General features: G+C 39.2%; 3 protein-coding genes across 9 annotated transcripts; 2 read left to right on the forward strand and 1 right to left on the reverse strand.

Annotated features, from left to right (window-relative positions):
* The first annotated feature begins 182 nt into the window (after positions 1-182).
* LOC105276599 (transcription elongation factor SPT6) lies at positions 183-9,466 on the forward strand. 3 transcript variants are annotated; one of them, XM_011334355.3, is made up of 12 exons: positions 183-373; positions 496-577; positions 2,112-2,308; positions 2,386-2,502; positions 2,901-2,918; positions 3,026-3,198; positions 3,371-3,623; positions 3,855-6,883; positions 7,094-7,610; positions 7,686-7,923; positions 8,165-8,606; positions 8,779-9,466. In XM_011334355.3, exons 1-12 carry the CDS (start codon positions 335-337, stop codon positions 8,984-8,986), a joined length of 5,313 nt encoding a protein of 1,770 aa, XP_011332657.1. In that variant the 5' UTR covers positions 183-334; the 3' UTR covers positions 8,987-9,466. The 3 variants fall into 3 exon arrangements, with proteins under 3 accessions (XP_011332657.1, XP_011332666.1, XP_011332674.1); XM_011334364.3 differs by having other exon boundaries at positions 8,794-9,466; XM_011334372.3 differs by lacking the exon at positions 2,901-2,918.
* Positions 9,467-9,629: 163 nt separating this feature from the next.
* Positions 9,630-15,676, reverse strand: LOC105276582. 5 transcript variants are annotated; one of them, XM_020030631.2, is made up of 14 exons: positions 15,549-15,676; positions 15,394-15,463; positions 14,567-15,228; positions 14,374-14,486; positions 12,305-14,297; positions 12,096-12,226; positions 11,920-12,009; positions 11,722-11,832; positions 11,411-11,505; positions 11,167-11,286; positions 10,915-11,097; positions 10,701-10,822; positions 10,502-10,615; positions 9,630-10,359 (listed from the first exon to the last, which is right to left on the reverse strand). In XM_020030631.2, the coding sequence occupies exons 2-14, from the start codon at positions 15,406-15,408 to the stop codon at positions 10,341-10,343; spliced, it is 3,768 nt and encodes a 1,255-aa protein (XP_019886190.2). In that variant the 5' UTR covers positions 15,409-15,463; positions 15,549-15,676; the 3' UTR covers positions 9,630-10,340. The 5 variants fall into 5 exon arrangements, with proteins under 5 accessions (XP_019886190.2, XP_011332635.2, XP_011332624.2 ...); XM_011334333.3 differs by having other exon boundaries at positions 10,722-10,822; positions 15,394-15,675; XM_011334322.3 differs by having other exon boundaries at positions 15,394-15,675.
* A 208-nt stretch (positions 15,677-15,884) lies between these two features.
* Positions 15,885-17,615, forward strand: LOC105276611 (glycerol-3-phosphate phosphatase). The gene is made up of 5 exons (XM_011334386.3): positions 15,885-16,032; positions 16,183-16,276; positions 16,341-16,589; positions 16,685-16,936; positions 17,017-17,615. Exons 2-5 carry the CDS (start codon positions 16,189-16,191, stop codon positions 17,355-17,357), a joined length of 930 nt encoding a protein of 309 aa, XP_011332688.1. The 5' UTR covers positions 15,885-16,032; positions 16,183-16,188; the 3' UTR covers positions 17,358-17,615.
* The last annotated feature ends 138 nt before the right edge of the window (positions 17,616-17,753 follow it).

The following is a 17,753-nucleotide window of genomic DNA, read 5'->3' on the forward strand; positions in this document are numbered from 1 at the left end:
ATTGGCTAACAAATATCTTAAAATCATATTCAAGATGATCGTAATATAAGTTTTCGTTGGTTAGTGCTAGATGGCGCTTTTTGTCGAGAATTGTAGCGACAAAGGTCGAAGAAGTGGCCGAGTGTGATTGGTTGTTCGCTTGTGTGCGCAATCCCCTCCATAAGTTGTAGCATGCTGGAAGACTGGCAACACTGTAAGAAGAGGGCCTCCATCATGGTATACATACCATGGCCTCCATTATCGTTCCAGCCACTCGACCGACTAGAAGTCTCAAAGTAAATTTGAAGAGAGGTTGAAGGAAGAGAAGTTTCGGAGTTTACCGTGATTTTCCAGCATGGCAGAGTATCTGGATTCCGAGGCGGACGTGAGCGAGGTAAGCGTTTGTAATTTCTCGAATGTTCTTAATAATCGCGAGTGTTTCGTGTAATACGACAAGTACCCACGAACGATCCGCGAGAACTTTAAAGGCTTGATGTGTACAATTTGCTGTTACAGGGTGAGGAGGAATTGGATCAAAATGAGAAGAGGAAGTTGAAAAAGCTAAAGGCGATGGAGGAGAGCGATGACGAGGAAGAAGGTAGGAAAAGTCGTACTTTGAACTTTCAAGTATTTTGGTGGTTATGATACATTTATCAACAAACGTATCAAGCCCATTGATGGCGTAGTAACTGTTTTCATACATATTGCATACATATTCGTACATTTTTTATTGTACTGCATTTATTGCATTGCATTTTCTTGCACGTGCTTTCTTGAGGTGCACTATGTTCTTTTATCGGAAATCTGATTTATTCAAAAAATGGTCATCTTGCTTTCTAGTTAGTATAAAGATACTTTTTAATTTGTTCCATATGTCTCTTAGGTTAGGTTTTAGTCTCTTGGGTCAAATTCCATTTAGCAGGATTGGGCAGGTATAATACGTGATGTTGGGTACGGTCAAAGTCACGCTTCGAAGCGCTTCTAGACACTTTCTATCCTTTTCCTTCTGTCAAATGAGAAGAAGGATAGAAAGTGTCTAGAAGCGCTTCGAAGCGTGACTTTGACCATACCATTATATTATACTTCACGTATTATACCTGCTCAACATATGCCTAAGAGACATATATTTTATCTATATTTTATACGTGTTATATCCGTTTTATACGTATTATACATGTATTATACATGTGAAAACTGCTCTAATAGCCTAACGACCCAACCCTGCTATTTAGTGATCAAAAATTCCAGATCCAAATTCCATTTAGTGTCGACGTGAGCATTACTCTATTCTTGTTACTCACTGAATATTGAACAGGGATAGAATGATGCTTGCGTCGCTGTAATCATCAAATGAAACTTGCTCCTAGTTCTAGAAAAAATATATTAAGATAATATATCAAGCCATAATATATTAAGATATATATATATAAATAGAGGAGAAAGAGAGAGAGAGAAAAGGCGCCAATACCGACATATCATTTTGTTTTTAGGGGTTATCTCTTAACTGAAATATAAATTTGCGTACACATATATATACTAGAGACTGCCTTCTATTAAATGATATTATATTTTTTATACTATCGTTTCTAGTTTTTAAGAAAATAACATTTTTCTAGACACATGAAAACTCTGAGAAATTGGGCGCCAAAACCGACATATCTATTAAAAATTATGAAAATGTTAAAAATGTGATAATATATTTAACATTGAACAGAATTTTAAGTAACAACTGAAAAAAAATCACATCGAATCACTAGCAGCAGAGCATTATGTAGTCAAGAATCGAAATTAGGTTATATTGATCACAGAGGTTATGTTGGCGCACGCATCGCATAGAGTATGTCGGCAAACTCTCAAATTTACATTCCAAATCTTTGAACTCGTACCGTAAAAAAAGTAATAAAGATAAAAATAAAAATAAAATATTTTTAGAAAGCTACAAGTAGAACTTGATATATAAAAAAAGATAACTATCGTTGTTTAAACTACGTAATTTATTAAAGAACTTATAGAAAATTTATAAAAAATTACGTATGCAAAATGTATGATATGATAATTATATTATTACAATAATAAATAGTAAATAATGGTAAAGAATTTGTAGACTATGTGTATATTGGTAATTATTTTAGATGATGAGGATCAGTTACGTGAAGAGCTAAAAGATTTGATAGATGATAATCCTATTGAGGAAAGCGAGGGAGAAGATAGCGATGGTTCTAATCATCACAAGAAACGTAAAAAGAGTGATGACGAAGACTTCGATGATCGCTTAGAAGATGAGGACTATGATTTGATTGAGGAAAATTTAGGTGTTAAATTTGAGAGAGTAAGTATATCCCACATAGCGGATTATTTGTAAGAAAGGAAAGTATACATATGTAATGATCTTATATTTTGTTATAGAAACGTTTCAAACGTCTTCGAAGGATTCAAGATGAAGAATCGGAGGAAGAGCAGGAGAAGGAAGCTGATGAGGAGAGAGATGCTATTGCCAACGAATTGTTTGAAGGCTCCGGAGATGTAAGTGTCATAAAGTGCATTCGGTACTCAGTGCTGATCTTGTCAAAGTGTATAGAAATTTGTATAAAAACATCGTAATATTTGGTTCTGCAATTTGCACTTATTTATTGCTTTTTTCTGCATTATTTTAAAGTATCTAATAATATTTTAAAATTTCATGCTTCAGAGTTTCGTATATTTTGAAGTAATTCTAAAGTGTACATATTACAATGCACATGCGTATAAAGTATATATTCAAAAACACTTTTTCTACATTTTTAAAGTCAAGGATTTTTAGTTTCCCAGAAACTTTTATATTCTACATGTATAAATATAATTATATAATTTATATATGTGTATATATATATGTATCATGTTACATCATTTTTATTTACTGCACACATGCATACTTGTGTTAGGAAAGGGATATTATCACGGTATGTACAATAATAAAGGTGCAATAACAACTGTGGGTTTGTGTAATAACTGCATTTATTCATCCAAAAATTTACAATCTTGATGTATCCCTTTGCTTTGTTCTCAGGAGGACGAGAGGCGAAGTGAACGAAGTCACAGACCAGATGCAGATAACTTCCTTCTAGCAGAGGAAGGTAGTGACGAAGGAGAGTACACTGACGCGGATGATTTCATTGTCGATGACGATGGCAGACCTATTGCAGAGAAAAGGAAGAAAAAGAAGCCTATATTTTCTGACGCGTACGTGAGACACTTAATATATATACATCTTCATATATATTTATTTATATACTACTTTATATTTTTGTACATTAATCTATTAGTCTATTGGTCATCATAGAATAACTTTATCATTTTTATCTAGATAAAATTTAGACTTGTTTAAACAAAAAGAATTGTCTTTCCTATATAGAGCGTTGCAAGAAGCACAGGATATTTTTGGCGTTGATTTTGATTATGACGAATTTGGTAAATATGGTGAGGAGGATTACGAAGAGGAAGAGGAGGAGGAGGAGGAAGACGAATACATGGATGAGGATATCGATACTGAGAGACCGCGGCGGCCGAAGAAACAATTGAAGAAAAAGACCACGAGAAAGAGCATCTTCGAGATTTACGAGCCCAGCGAATTGAAGCGCGGCCATTTTACCGATATGGATAATGAGGTACGACACGGCGCGTTATTATAATTACATAAAATATAATTGCATAATTATATAACTATCAGCCTAAAAAAGATTGGTAGACTCTAGTCATATTTTTAATATGATAAATATAATAAATTTGGCGTAAGAAAATATGCGCACATAAAAAGATTACATGCAATAAAAATTGAGTATTATTAGTCAATTATATCGATTACAAAAGTATAACAAGATTTGATTTTCCTATTGCAGATACGTAACACAGACATACCGGAAAGGATGCAATTGCGATCTGTACCGGTCACGCTGGTTCCGGAAGGTTCCGACGAATTGGACCTCGAAGCCGAATGGATTTATAAGCAAGCCTTTTGCAAACCCACGATCTCCATTCAAGATGCTCACCTGAACGCCGAAGCTAAGGAACGGGCGCGAAAGGGACCGCAGACCATTGGCAAAATCAAGAAAGCCTTGGATTTTATGCGCAATCAACACTTCGAAGTTCCCTTTATTTCTTTCTACAGGAAGGAGTATGTCTTGCCGGAGCTGAACATCAACGACCTGTGGAAGGTGTACAAGTTCGACGCAAAGTGGTGTCAGTTGCGTCAGCGGAAGGAAAATCTGCTGAAATTATTCGAGAAAATGCGAAACTATCAACTTGACGAGATCATGAAGAATCCGGACGCGCCGCTCTCGGAGGATGTCCGAGTGATCAAGGATGAGGACATCGAGCGATTGAAGAACGTGCAGACGAGCGAGGAGCTTAATGACGTGTATCACCACTTTATGCTGTACTACAGCCACGAGATCCCGACTATGCAGGAAGCGGTGCGACAGAAAGAAAAGGAGGCGCGTCGTGAGGCGAGAATTCAGCGGCGCAAGCAACAGATCGCGGAGGCAGAGGAGAACGGCGAGGATCCACCGGAAGAGGACGACGCGCTGGAGGAGGAAGAAGTCGATGAAACGTTGAAGCAGGCGGTGAGGAGTGGCCCGTACTCGATTTGCCGTAAGGCCGGTCTGGACGGCTTGGCAAAGAAGTTTGGTCTAACGCCCGAGCATTACGCCGAGAATCTGCGTGATAATTATCAGCGTCACGAGGTGGATCAGGAACCGACGGAGCCGACGACGATCGCGAATGAGTACTGCAGTGCGCGATTTCAGACTCCCGAAGAAGTGGTGAAGGCCGCTCAGCTGATGGTGGCGATTCAACTTGCACGCGAGCCGCTCGTGCGTAAATGTGTGCGCGAAATGTACATGGAGCGCGCCAAGATCTCCGTGCAGCCGACGAAGAAGGGCATCAAAGAGATCGATGAGAATCACCCCGTCTATACGATGAAGTATTTGAAGGACAAACCGGTGCGCGACCTCGAGGGCGTGCAATTTCTGAATCTGATTATTGCTGAGGAAGATAAACTCATCACGATTACTCTCAGTGACAGTATCGAGGGTAACACCAGCGGTAACTATGTTGACGAGATGAAGCAGCTTTATTGTCGGGATGAGTTCAGCAAGCTTGTGCAGGATTGGAACGCCTTGCGCGTCGGTAGCGTCGAAATTGCACTCAATCGCATGGTAATACCGCATTTGAAGAAGGAATTGCGCACGAATCTGATTGCCGAAGCGAAGGAGTGCGTGATGCGCGCGTGCTGCCGCAAGATGTACAACTGGATCAAAGTCGCGCCGTACAGTTGCGAGTTTCCCGAGGAGGAGGACGACGAGTGGGATACTAGCAAGGGTCTGCGCGTCATGGGCCTAGCCTACGTGCCTGATTATTCTCAGGCGGCTTTTACCTGCTTGATCGCCGCCGACGGCGAGTGCACCGACTACCTGCGTCTGCCGCACTTGATGAAGCGCAAGAACAGCTATCGCGAGGATGAAAAGATTATGAAAGAGGCTGATTTAGTAGCGCTGAAAAACTTCATAGCTACGAAAAAGCCTCATGTCGTCGTGGTGGCAGGCGAGTCCCGGGAAGCGATGATGATTGCCGCTGACATTAAAGAATGCGTTACCCAGCTAACGGAGGGAGAGCAGTTCCCCAATATCCAAGTGGAGATTTGCGACAACGAGCTCGCGAAGATCTATTCTAACAGTAACAAAGGTGTCTCGGAGTTCCGGGACTATCCAGAGTTGCTGCGCCAGGCCATTTCGTTGGCGAGGAGGATGCAGGATCCATTGGTGGAATTTTCTCAGTTGTGCACGGCGGACGAAGAGATCCTCTGCCTCAAGTATCATAATCTACAGGATCAATTGCCAAAGGAAGAACTACTGGAGAATTTATATTTGGAATTTGTCAATCGCGTGAACGAAGTTGGCGTGGACGTGAACAAGGCGGTGCAACAGGCATACTGTGGCAATCTCGTACAGTTCGTCTGCGGTTTGGGCCCGCGAAAGGGTCAAGCATTGATTAAAATGCTGAAGCAGACGAATCAACGACTGGAGAACAGAACACAATTGGTTACCGCTTGCCATATGGGACCGAAAGTGTTTATCAATTGTGCCGGTTTCATCAAGATTGATACCAACAGCTTGGGCGACAGCACCGAGGCGTACGTAGAAGTACTCGACGGCTCGCGCGTGCATCCCGAGACCTACGAATGGGCTAGAAAAATGGCGGTTGACGCGTTGGAATACGACGACGAGGATGCGAATCCTGCCGGCGCCTTGGAGGAGATTCTTGAATCACCGGAACGTTTGAAAGATCTCGATCTCGACGCTTTCGCGGAGGAACTTGAACGACAAGGCTTCGGCAACAAGTGCGTCACTCTGTACGACATAAGAGCCGAGTTGAATAGTCGGTACAAAGATCTTAGGGTGCCGTACCAGTCTCCGAGTGCAGAGAAGTTGTTCGACGTCTTGACGAAGGAGACACCCGAAACTTTCTATGTTGGCAAGCTGGTATTGGCTACTGTAGTTGGCATAAGTCACCGGAAACCGCAGGGTGATCAGCTCGACCAGGCGAATCCAGTGCGAAATGAGGAAAGTGGCTTATGGCAGTGTCCGTTTTGTCTGAAGAATGACTTTCCCGAATTGTCGGAAGTGTGGAATCACTTTGATGCTGGTGCTTGTCCGGGCAAAGCCACGGGTGTGAGATTGCGTCTGGACAATGGAATATCGGGCTACATCCATATCAAGAACTTGTCTGATCGACACGTCACAAATCCTGGCGAGAGAGTTGGTATGGGACAAATCATCCATTGCCGTATTATCAAGATCGAGGTGGATCGATTCAGCGTCGAGTGCACCAGCAAGAGCAGTGATCTCGCTGACAAGAATCACGAATGGAGGTAAACAAATTATGTAAACAGATAAATGTTGCAGTCAGTTTGTTATTACACCGAAGATCTATTGTTTTTAAAATTATACCAAAATAATAAGAAGCCTGTTAAAACAGTAAAATAATATTCGATTTAAATTATTGTTTTATATGCAACAATTTTTAGAAATTTTGTGTAATATTATATGAACAATTATAAATCATTGTTGCATGCTTGCAGACCGCAACGAGATCCATTTTATGACACCGAAGCCGAGCAGAAAGACATGAAAGTGGAGGAGGATGCGAAGAAAGCAAAGCAACGGCAGATCTACGTGAAGCGTGTGATTGTCCATCCATCCTTCCACAATATCAGCTTTGCAGAGACTGTGAAGTTGATGCAGACGATGAAGCAGGGGGAAGCAATAGTGAGGCCCAGCAGCAAAGGTGCAGATCACTTGACAGTCACGTGGAAGGTCACTGATGACATATTACAACACATTGACGTTCGCGAGGAGGGCAAGGAAAATGCCTTCTCACTGGGACAAAGCTTGTGGATTGGCAACGAGGAGTTTGAGGACTTGGACGAGATCATCGCGCGACACGTGAATCCCATGGCCGGTTACGTCTCCGAATTATTGGACTTCAAATATTACAAGCCCACCGTAGAAGGAATAAAGGATAAAGCAGAAGACATTCTGAAGGAACAGAAGAAGGAGAACCCTAATGGAATTCCCTATATAGTATCGGCGGCCAAGGTAATACACGATGAATGTTTAGTCTTGCGTGCCAATTTTTTAAAAAATTTCCTATATTAACTAATGTTTTTGTAGAACTATCCTGGAAAGTTCTTACTCTCGTACTTGCCGCGCACTCGCTGCCGCCACGAGTACGTCACAGTGACAGCCGAAGGCTACAGATTCCGGGGACAGATGTTTGGTAGAGTAAGCGACTTGTTACGCTGGTTCAAGGAACATTTCAGAGATCCAGTCCCCGGACAATCCACTCCTAGCACTCCGCGCGGCGCGATGACTTCTAGAACACCGTACACTACACCGGGAGCAGTGAGCGGTAAGTCTATATTATTATTATTATTATTTATCTATCATTATCACTACTATTGTTATCGATCACTAGAATTTTTATGCGAGTAATCTCAAATAAAGCGAAATAATAATTATTAAAATACAAAATTAATTTGTTACTAGGTAAAGTTCATATCCTATTCGTTCTATTACAAGTCGTGCGCACAAATAATCCAAGGAAATGATTGATTGCCGGATTTTATTGATCATCATTCTGATTGTTTCAGGAATGAATCAAGAAGCAATACAGCGGGTGGCTCAGAATCTACCGCATCACATGCTGCACTCATTGTCGCAAGTTGCAAATCAGACGCCTCATCACTATCCACCGCACACTCCGGGAGCGACTGGTGCCGCCGGTTACGGCGGAGTACATACGTATCAAAACACGCCATACACGCCGTCTGGCCAGACACCGTTCATGACTCCGTATCAGACGCCACATCATACGCCGCACCACGGCCAACCTACTCCCAGATACGGTCAACAGACTCCCAGCCATCAAGGGCCTTTCGTGCACCCACCACCGCCCTCGATGACTCCCGGTCACCACAGATCCGCTCAATCACACAGACCTACGCCGCCCTTATCTACTCCTTCCGGCGATCCGACGGATTGGAAGAAGGCGGCTGAGGCATGGGCACGACTAAAAAGTGGTCCTCGAATCTCGTGAGTATACTTCTTCCACTTAGACATGAACTCGGCGAATCTTTACTTCGCTATAATGTATTAAATCGAACTACATTTGAAAATTTGTTGATCTATTACACCTAAAGTGTTGCTGTAAGTTTTTTGTCGGAAGTTTTTGTTCCGTTATCGTTAATCGTTAAATATATCTCAGTGGGTCCACGCCTAGGTATGACGAATCCAGGAAGACTCCGCGTAGCTATGACGAATCGGCCGGCAGAACAACGCCTTCCGGAAGAAGCAGACCCTCTTCCACGCGAACTCCGTCGTACAAGTCCCCGCGGGGTACTCCACACACGAATTCTAGTCCACGGAGTATGTCTCTCAGCGGGGATGGTACCCCCCTATATGACGAGAGCTAACAAGATCATCGTCGTACGTTGCTTATAGTCGATTATATTTATTAGCTACGTCATATCATGCTACGGCAAATCGTGTGTCGTGCGTTTGTCGCGTCTGTCGAAAATGCAACATTTCGAGAAACGATCAAGAGCGTCGAATCGATGCCGACACGCGACATGCACATAATGAATTCTTCCATTTTCCTGCATGTGAGATTCCGTTCAAGAAAAGAACCATCGAGTGGCCACCGTAAGCTACACAACCCGCAATCTACGTAGCTTATAGCAAATTGTCGCGTGATCGCGTCGATGTGATTTATTTTGCAGCTTCGCGATTTCTCTTCCTATGTACATAAAATCTAATCTTTATATGTATTTAACCCCAAGAAGTCACGCAGGACGCTGGATTACTTAATGTTAGGATCTGGCAGTTCTCAGCAATTTTGTCAACTCATTTTTACATGTATTGGTGACATCAATAAAATATATTGCAATTATAAATTATGTACTTTTGTAGAATTATCTGTGCGATTGCCTTTCCTTTCCTTTATTCAACATTCCTTTATTTATCGTTACAAAAGTTACAAAATAAAGTAAAAGAAAAGCAGATACTAATTGAAACATTATATTACGATATCTTAAAATTACAAGTTAGGATTACTTTGTTTTATGTCAAAAAACTTTTATTTCCAAACAGTAAGATAACATTAGGAAAATAACTAGTATTTGAAGAAGCTCAAAAATAGTTTTCTCTTCTTGTTATTGGTCATCGACACTTTTAACACGCACGCAATTGGTTGCTCTGCAACTTATCATCCTGTCTACATATATTCAATAGTCTTTATATACCAAATCCCATATGATATATCATTGAGATCATTATGCTTGCTTGGAACCGCTAAAGAGGTACGTATATGTATATTTAAGGCTTTTTTTTATGTTTAATGACACCATTCAACAATTGTATAAATTGTATGTAAAAAGTATCGCCTGTTTCAAGCAAATGACATAAGAAAATAAGTGCCAAGATGATCATTAATTCATTTAAACTTGTACAAATGTACATATAAAATAACGTTTTTTGAATATTTGAAATATGCAAAAAAAATTATTTTATATGTACATCTGTCTGCAAGTTTAAATGCACCAGTGATTATCTTGGCACTTATTTTCTATGTCATTTGCTTTGAACAGGCGATACTTCTTATGTACAATTTATACAATTGTTGAATGGTATCAACAAAAGCATCATGCTTTCTAATTCATATTCATACTTTCGCCTCTCGTTTACTCTTTTCTTTTGTTTATGAATATTTGCAGTAAGTTCTCATAAATTACAAGGATCCTCAATTTGAGAAGGATATTCTTATAGCTTCTAAGTAATAGCACTTTTTCTAGACAAAAGATAAATATATGTATAATTTACATGTAATATTTAGGAAATAGCGTAGAGTAGAAAAATATGTTTAAATAAAAATTTTCGCACATCTGTTATCAACATTACAAAAATAAAATATACGAGATTTTCAAAATTACTTCGGTGACGCTGGATTCTCGGATAACAAATCCTCCGCTAACGGAATATCTTTATAATACGTATACGTTGCTTTCTTGAAGTTCCTCGTGGGTGAGCAGTAAGCTGCATTATGCCTGGATAAGTAATATAAATATAAATCACATGCAAGATTACATCATCCAAGTGAAAAATATATTAAAAAAAGGAAATAAAATTTACTTGGATTTGATTGCATCATACATTTTATTTGGAGATGTCTCTACCTTCTGTCGTTTCCTCAGCGTCATGGTATAAGACGATGGTACATCTGTACCTGCATTTGTACTTGATTTACGTGCATACTGTATAAAAAGAAAGTATTATATTATATAATTTTTCACTTTGAAATGCATAATAAAGACTTAATTTTCGCTTCAAACAATTTTAATGTTACCTTCCGAGGAGACGCTTCTTCCTTTTCACTAGAATCGGTTGAGTACGTTAACTGCTGCGCTATTTGCCGTTTGCCGTGAATCATGGATTTTCGAGCTTTCTTCACGTTCTCCGTCCTTGTGTCACTCGTAACCGTGGTCTTAGGTAGCTTGTTAGAAGATTGATTCTTCTCGAGAGCGATCATCTAAATAAAGAAAAAAAACAAATTATAAACTTGCTAATAAGTGACATTTAGTAGAATAATTAAACTTACTTGATTTCTGTTTGAACTAAAAGCCTCATTCGATTCCGGAGACACTTTCTGCTTATTTGTACCTTGATTCTTCGATGTACTGTTAGAATTCGCTTTCTGCTTCTTTCTCTCTTCACTATTCTATGTACGTTTCAATGGAAAGCAAATATTTTCAATGAGAAATGTAGATTTATGACAATATTAAATCATTATAACATTCCTGTGACTTATTGTAAATTTTGTAATTATACGTTACGGTGATTACCTTTTTCGAAGTTTCAGTGAGCGAAGTTAACAATGATTCTTGTAAATTACCCGGATTATAGACTGGATTGTTATCCTTCAAAGTAACGCGTTCACCTAAATAAGAAAGTATATAAGTATATATAACAATAAGTAAAAGCCCTCTTTAGCTCTTGTTAATTAATTAATTTTTCTCAATTAATATATTAGTTGTTACAGATGAAATGGCAGTTTTCCAATTTTGAATTTGAACTCTTATTTAACACACTTTACATAGAAACAACTTAATCTTTTCTAGTTTTATTATATTAATCTAATTATTTATATATTCACCTGTCCAGTAACATAATGGAGGCAAAATCCTGCGACCTCTAGAACTAACAGGTACACTTAATGAGTCCATTGTTGCATCGTGGGAGTTTTCCCCAACTATATGCATATCATCTAGAAAAACAATTTGTTTTTATAAATGCAGAACATGTATATTTCCGAATATTTAATAAAAGATATATCTTTAAAAAAATCGCTTACCGAGTTGCAACGTTTTCCAAGTCAGGCAAAATTGTTCGATCTTTGCAGGACAGCCGTTACGACATTGTCTTGCTAGTTCCTTGGGAAGAACTGAATATAATAAAGCGATATTATTAATACAGGTTGCGCGAATTTGTTATGCAACGAAAATTATTAATGATATTTGAACACTTTACTATGTTTATTGTCGTTCAAGCATCCAAGAAGCTGATAAATTTCATGCTTCACCGTTTCGATTAACGTCACAGACAGTCGTTTCAGCACAATATCTGTTATAAATTTCCTGTTTATAACATGACCAGCCTCGCTATAAATAAAAAAAGCATTCAGCAATATCGTGTTATAATTATTGATAACACTATTTAACATTATTTAAGAAACTTACTTGAGTAACTTTCCTTGAAAAATCAAACCTAATTTTGATTTCGATTCCGTGTGATATATCACTTTTGGCATCCATGCGGTCAATACTTTCGGGTCATTTTTGGCTGGAGGCTTACTGCTTCTGGTTTGTTGCCGAGTCGTCGGATTTGCCACTGATTTTGGCGAATTAGCGCTATTTACATTGTCTGATTCATTCCTGTTCTTCGGTTTTGGATTATCTCGTTTTATACGTTCAGTCGTAGTAATTGCAGGCTTCACGGCAATTGACGTTTTCGTTACAGATTTCTTGCGAGTTTCTTCTGTCGGTGGGACATTCGTACACTGATTCTCCTCGTTCTCTGTGATACTCACATCTGAATTACACGGCTGGTCCAACGTCGGTCCTACATTACTTATTTTCAAGTTTAGCTTTACTGGCACTGAACTGATTATGGTAGGTTTAACTCTTTTCGTCGGACTCTCGCTGTTCGGTTGCTCGATAAACTCTCTACGTAATTCTCGAGGAACGCGAGACTTCTCGGGAGGATTGCTATTGCTTTCGCTACTAATCACAACGTCCGAATTTGTATGCATCTTCATCATATTTCTATTTTGTATTTCTAGTTTTTGTTTGTCTGTGTTTATGCTTATAACATCGATGTCCGAACTCGCGGTATAATCGACATCCGCAATAAATTGTGAATGTCCATTCTCGTGCACTTTATGCGGAAGTTCCTGTTCCTTTATAAAGGCATTCAATTTAACCCTTTGTGCATCAAAAGGATCGAATAATTGCTTCTTCTGTACAATTGTTGTAGGCTTGTTTTCTCCATAAATATTAATATTTCTTTGATGGCTGCAACAAGTCGCTTCTTGTCGTTCTTGATTAACAGTTGTCTGACATTTCCTTGTATCCACCGTTTCCACTTCATCCTCGGTGATACTAACGCAAGATTCATTTGGAAGCAAATTTTGTCCTGAATTAGTGACAGGAACTGTTGTATGAACAGATGTAAACCCGCGTTTCTCTGTATTATTCTCGGGACTTGTACCGTCCTGAGCATCCAAACGACTCAATTTCTTTCTCATTTTACGTCTGTGTATCTTTCCCGATGCTTCTCTCATTTTCAAAACTCGTTCGATCGAAACTCTGGGTACGCCCGCGTAAATCTCGCTTTCTGACTCATCCAAATCTTTATTGTCATTGTATTCCGATCGAATGGAATTTTGCGGATTTGACAGTTGAGTAGGATGTGAATCATTTCTTATACTTCCATATCCTAGGTCAGTAGATTGCGTATAGCTTTTCGTTTCCATCGTTCTGTTTGCAGGATTTTTAGTGCTAACATGGGTATCGTTATGCATGACTTGTTGCAGTGGAATCGCTTCTGACTTGGTCTCACAACTCACCGAGACCACTGAATCGCATTTGCTCTCGGACCCTGATCTGTAAGATACCACATAGTCCAAGCAATCTAGCATGTCGAGTATCTTGTCGATGTACTGGGGAGAACAATTTTTGTCTGCTAAATTGTCAATGATAATCTGCAACTTGTCCTCCTGCAGGATGTCCTTTAATTTATTCGCTCTTCTGGGACTGCACGCTGGACTTATCTTAGTATCCCGTTTACCTTCTTCACACGTTAACCTTACGTTGCTTGTCTGTTGCGCAACAGGATTGGCATTCCTTTCAGTATCAGAAATAAAACTGCGAGTCGAATGATTATGAAATTTTTCCACTTTGCCTGGAGACTCTTTAATGCTCGGAATTTCTGATCTAACATGTTCGCTTTTGTGAGATTTCATTGTAGGAATGCTTCTGTTATTTCTCACGTGCATGTACGTCAAATCGGTCAGTTCACTCTTCAAGTCGTCGTCGCTATCAGTAATAGTGGTGGGCCAGCGAAACGTCACTGGACGTCCTTGGCTGACGTATGTTCTCCATACCTGATAAATATTCTCCCAATCATCGGGAAAGCCGTTGCAGAACTTTCCACGGATATAATCTGGTAGTTCTGTGAAAGGAACACACATAATTACCAAAACGAAATTACAGAAAAATGATGAAATTAATTTTCTATCAATACTAACCATTTCTCTCATCAACGATATTTCCTTGGAGATTATATTTATGTTTGAACTTGGATTCGACACATGTCGCAGTGTATCTTCTTATAACTGGTTTACTGCGTACAACTTTCCCACTGTTGAAGAAACAGATGTTAATATTTGGAATAACATTAACTTGAAATAATATTAACAATGTGGCATATTTTCCACTTACCATTCTAACGTTCCTTTAATTATTAACTCATATTGGTTGTTTAACATAACTCTCCACCTCGAGAACACTCTATCAACCTTTTGCGGATCACTGTCAATGGACACTGGTGCGTTGAACGAGTGCAAATACTCATTGTTGGTATTCGTATTGGCAGACACATAGCTAGAATTCCTCAAAGAAAAAGTATTATTTCTTATGGAAGATGACACGAAGCTGTTGAGCGTAATCGATTCTGCCTTTTCGCAGTCAGACGACATGTAAATCTTCTCCTGCTGTTTCTTAGAGGTACGATAAACTGTGTGTCTCGTTGGAGGTGGCATAATAAACTGATCGGAATGATTATCCTGCTTGACATTGTATTCCTTAACGCTGGACGTGGATATCATGTCTCGATTATTGTTATGAAGCTTCTTCCTCGAAAGTATCTTTCTTAAATTATTGCTCGAGGCTAACACCTCACTCCCGACTGTAGAGACTTGCAGTGGTGTCGCGCAACTGGAATCTAAAGCATCTACATTAATGCTCGAAATGCTGGGCCAATGTGTCACTTTATCGGAATGCACTTTATCGCTCTTGCTGTGCTCCTTTTTCAGCAGAGCTAGCTTCAAGGATCGTTCGAGTTTCTTGAATCGTTCGTCCGTTTCAAGGCTTCCAAATGTGGTCTACAATTAAAGTACAATGTACACGATAACTCATGGATATGATTCCCTCTTTTATAAGCGATTTCGTTAGTTAAGTAGTATTCCCTCGTGTATAAGAATAATTATAATAACAATCGGACTAGTAACGTCTTCCGAACCTTTTCCGTTCTTTGAAAGTATACGTACCTCCAGATTGGCCATTGTATAAACAGCACCACCGAAGGTTATGGATGTACAGTTTGGAGTTTGTAACGTACTTGCGTTTCGGGAAGATAGAAATAAGAAGTGACGCTATGCGTTATAATAATACAATAAATTTGCAACAAGTTTAATATCCTTACTTTGAATATTTGCACCACTATTAGTCAATTAGCACGTATTTCTGATATTTTCAAATTTAAACATATTTGAACGTACTGTTTGATTCGTAAGTTGATAAGTGGTTCTCAAATCCCTATGTTACGATGGCTGTGTTCCAAAATTCACTGCCAGCGCTAAAAAGCTATAGTGTACGTGACATAAACTATAGAGTTTCAGTACTGGCAGTGAATTTTGGAACACAGCCATTATCTAACTGCGCAAATATAGAACAAACGATTCGTAAAAAAAATTAAAAAAGTAAAAGTTGCCCGGCTAACTTCCCGGAGCTTTTTATTTGAAAGAAGAAAGAAAGTGTTCTGAAGCATTTGAAGCGTCAACTGGACCGCAGCCTGTGACAACCACTGACAGGATTAAGCCGTTCATTCTTCCTCTCTCTCTTTTCTATCATTTTTTGCTCTCTTTTCCTTTCCGTCGTTTATCAAAAATTCGCTTCAGTAGACTGCGGTAGGTATACAGAATATTACTTGGATTATTATTCAATTATACAAATTCCATAGCGATAACGTATATATTTATTAATCTGACACTTGGTACTCTTACTTGCAATATTTGCGATTTTAATTTTAACAACTTGTAATATTTGCGTTTTTACAGATAACAATGTCAGCTATAAATTTAAAGACGCTCTCTCATGCGAACATCCTGAAATTTTTTAATTCGTTCGACACCGTGTTAACCGATTGCGACGGTGAGTGAAAATTATGTGAATGTATATGTTCGTATAATGATAGTCCTACAGATCTTTCTTTTAGGCGTGCTGTGGATGCACATGACGCCCATACCGAATTCCTCGAATGTCCTGAATCTGTTTCGCAAACTTGGCAAACGGGTCTTTTATGTGACCAACAACAGCACCAAGACCCGCGATGGCTTGGTGGATAAATGCAAAGCTCTAGGATTTGAGGCAACCAAGGATGATATTTTGTGTACTGCTAATCTGGCGGCTTGTTACTTGCAAGATCTAGGCTTCCGCAAAAAAGTCTACGTTATTGGTCCTGAGGGTAAGCTCCGTTAATTCTGTTATCGAGCATGCAGCTGAGTCTGTTCTATACAAAGTACATTCTGTATAGTTACTTCGAAATTTGTCTTTATACAGCAATCGCAACCGAATTGGAGCAAGTCGGTATCTCGTGTTGTGGAGTAGGTCCGGATGTAGCCAAACAGAACACCTCATATTCCTCTTTCAAAAAGGATCCCGAAGTGGGTGCTGTCATAGTTGGCTTCGATGAGCACTTTAGCTATCCGAAAATGGTGAAAGCAGCTACATATCTGAGGGATAAAAATGTACATTTTATTGGCACGAATACGGATGAAAGATTTCCAGTTTCAAATCATGTCGTTATACCCGGTAAGTAGCACGTGAGCTTTTTTTAAATAAAGCTGCACTGGAAACAAATTTTGTAAACATTTTTCGATGATGTTTTGCAGGCACGGGAAGTCTAGTTACGGCAATAGAAAGCTGCTCGGAGAGGAAAGCGGTCATCATGGGTAAACCAGAGGAGTACATGGTCAAGATGTTGACAACACGCTCTACCTTTGACCCGCAGCGTACGTTAATGATCGGAGATCGGTGTAATACGGACATACTCTTCGGGACACGCTGCGGCTGTATAACTTTACTGGTTTTAACCGGAGTAAATAACTTGTCGGATATCGAAAAATGGAAGAAGTCCAAACGAAAAGAGGAACAAGATCTCGTACCCGATTACTATATACATGCGCTGGGCGATTTATTATCATATTTAAAAGAACTAGAAACTGAACTGTGAATTTAGGACTTTAAGTCATGAATAAAGAAAGTATCGAAATACAGTTAAAGTGGTAACATAAGAATTTTTGAAGCGTGTTGCAATTTCTATATACATGGGAGATAACGCACACACACATGCACACATTAATATGTATACAGAATTTTCTTATAGGATGTTTTTCAGTAGAATATATTCCAGGAATTTGTGCCAATTATGCTCAAGTTTCTTTTGTACATAAATTTTTATGCATAAAAAATATAAAAAATATAAAAATAAGAATAGTTTATTCCGTTTCTTAATTTTTTTAAATATTTTATGCGCAGATATTTCCTGACTATATTAAACTGATCGTGAAGAAAACTATTTGGATATTTTAGGTGTGGGATGGAGGTGTGAAACGAGTAAGTAATTACA

This window comes from Ooceraea biroi, chromosome 6 (assembly GCF_003672135.1).
Source record: "Ooceraea biroi isolate clonal line C1 chromosome 6, Obir_v5.4, whole genome shotgun sequence".
NCBI lineage: Eukaryota > Metazoa > Arthropoda > Insecta > Hymenoptera > Formicidae > Ooceraea > Ooceraea biroi.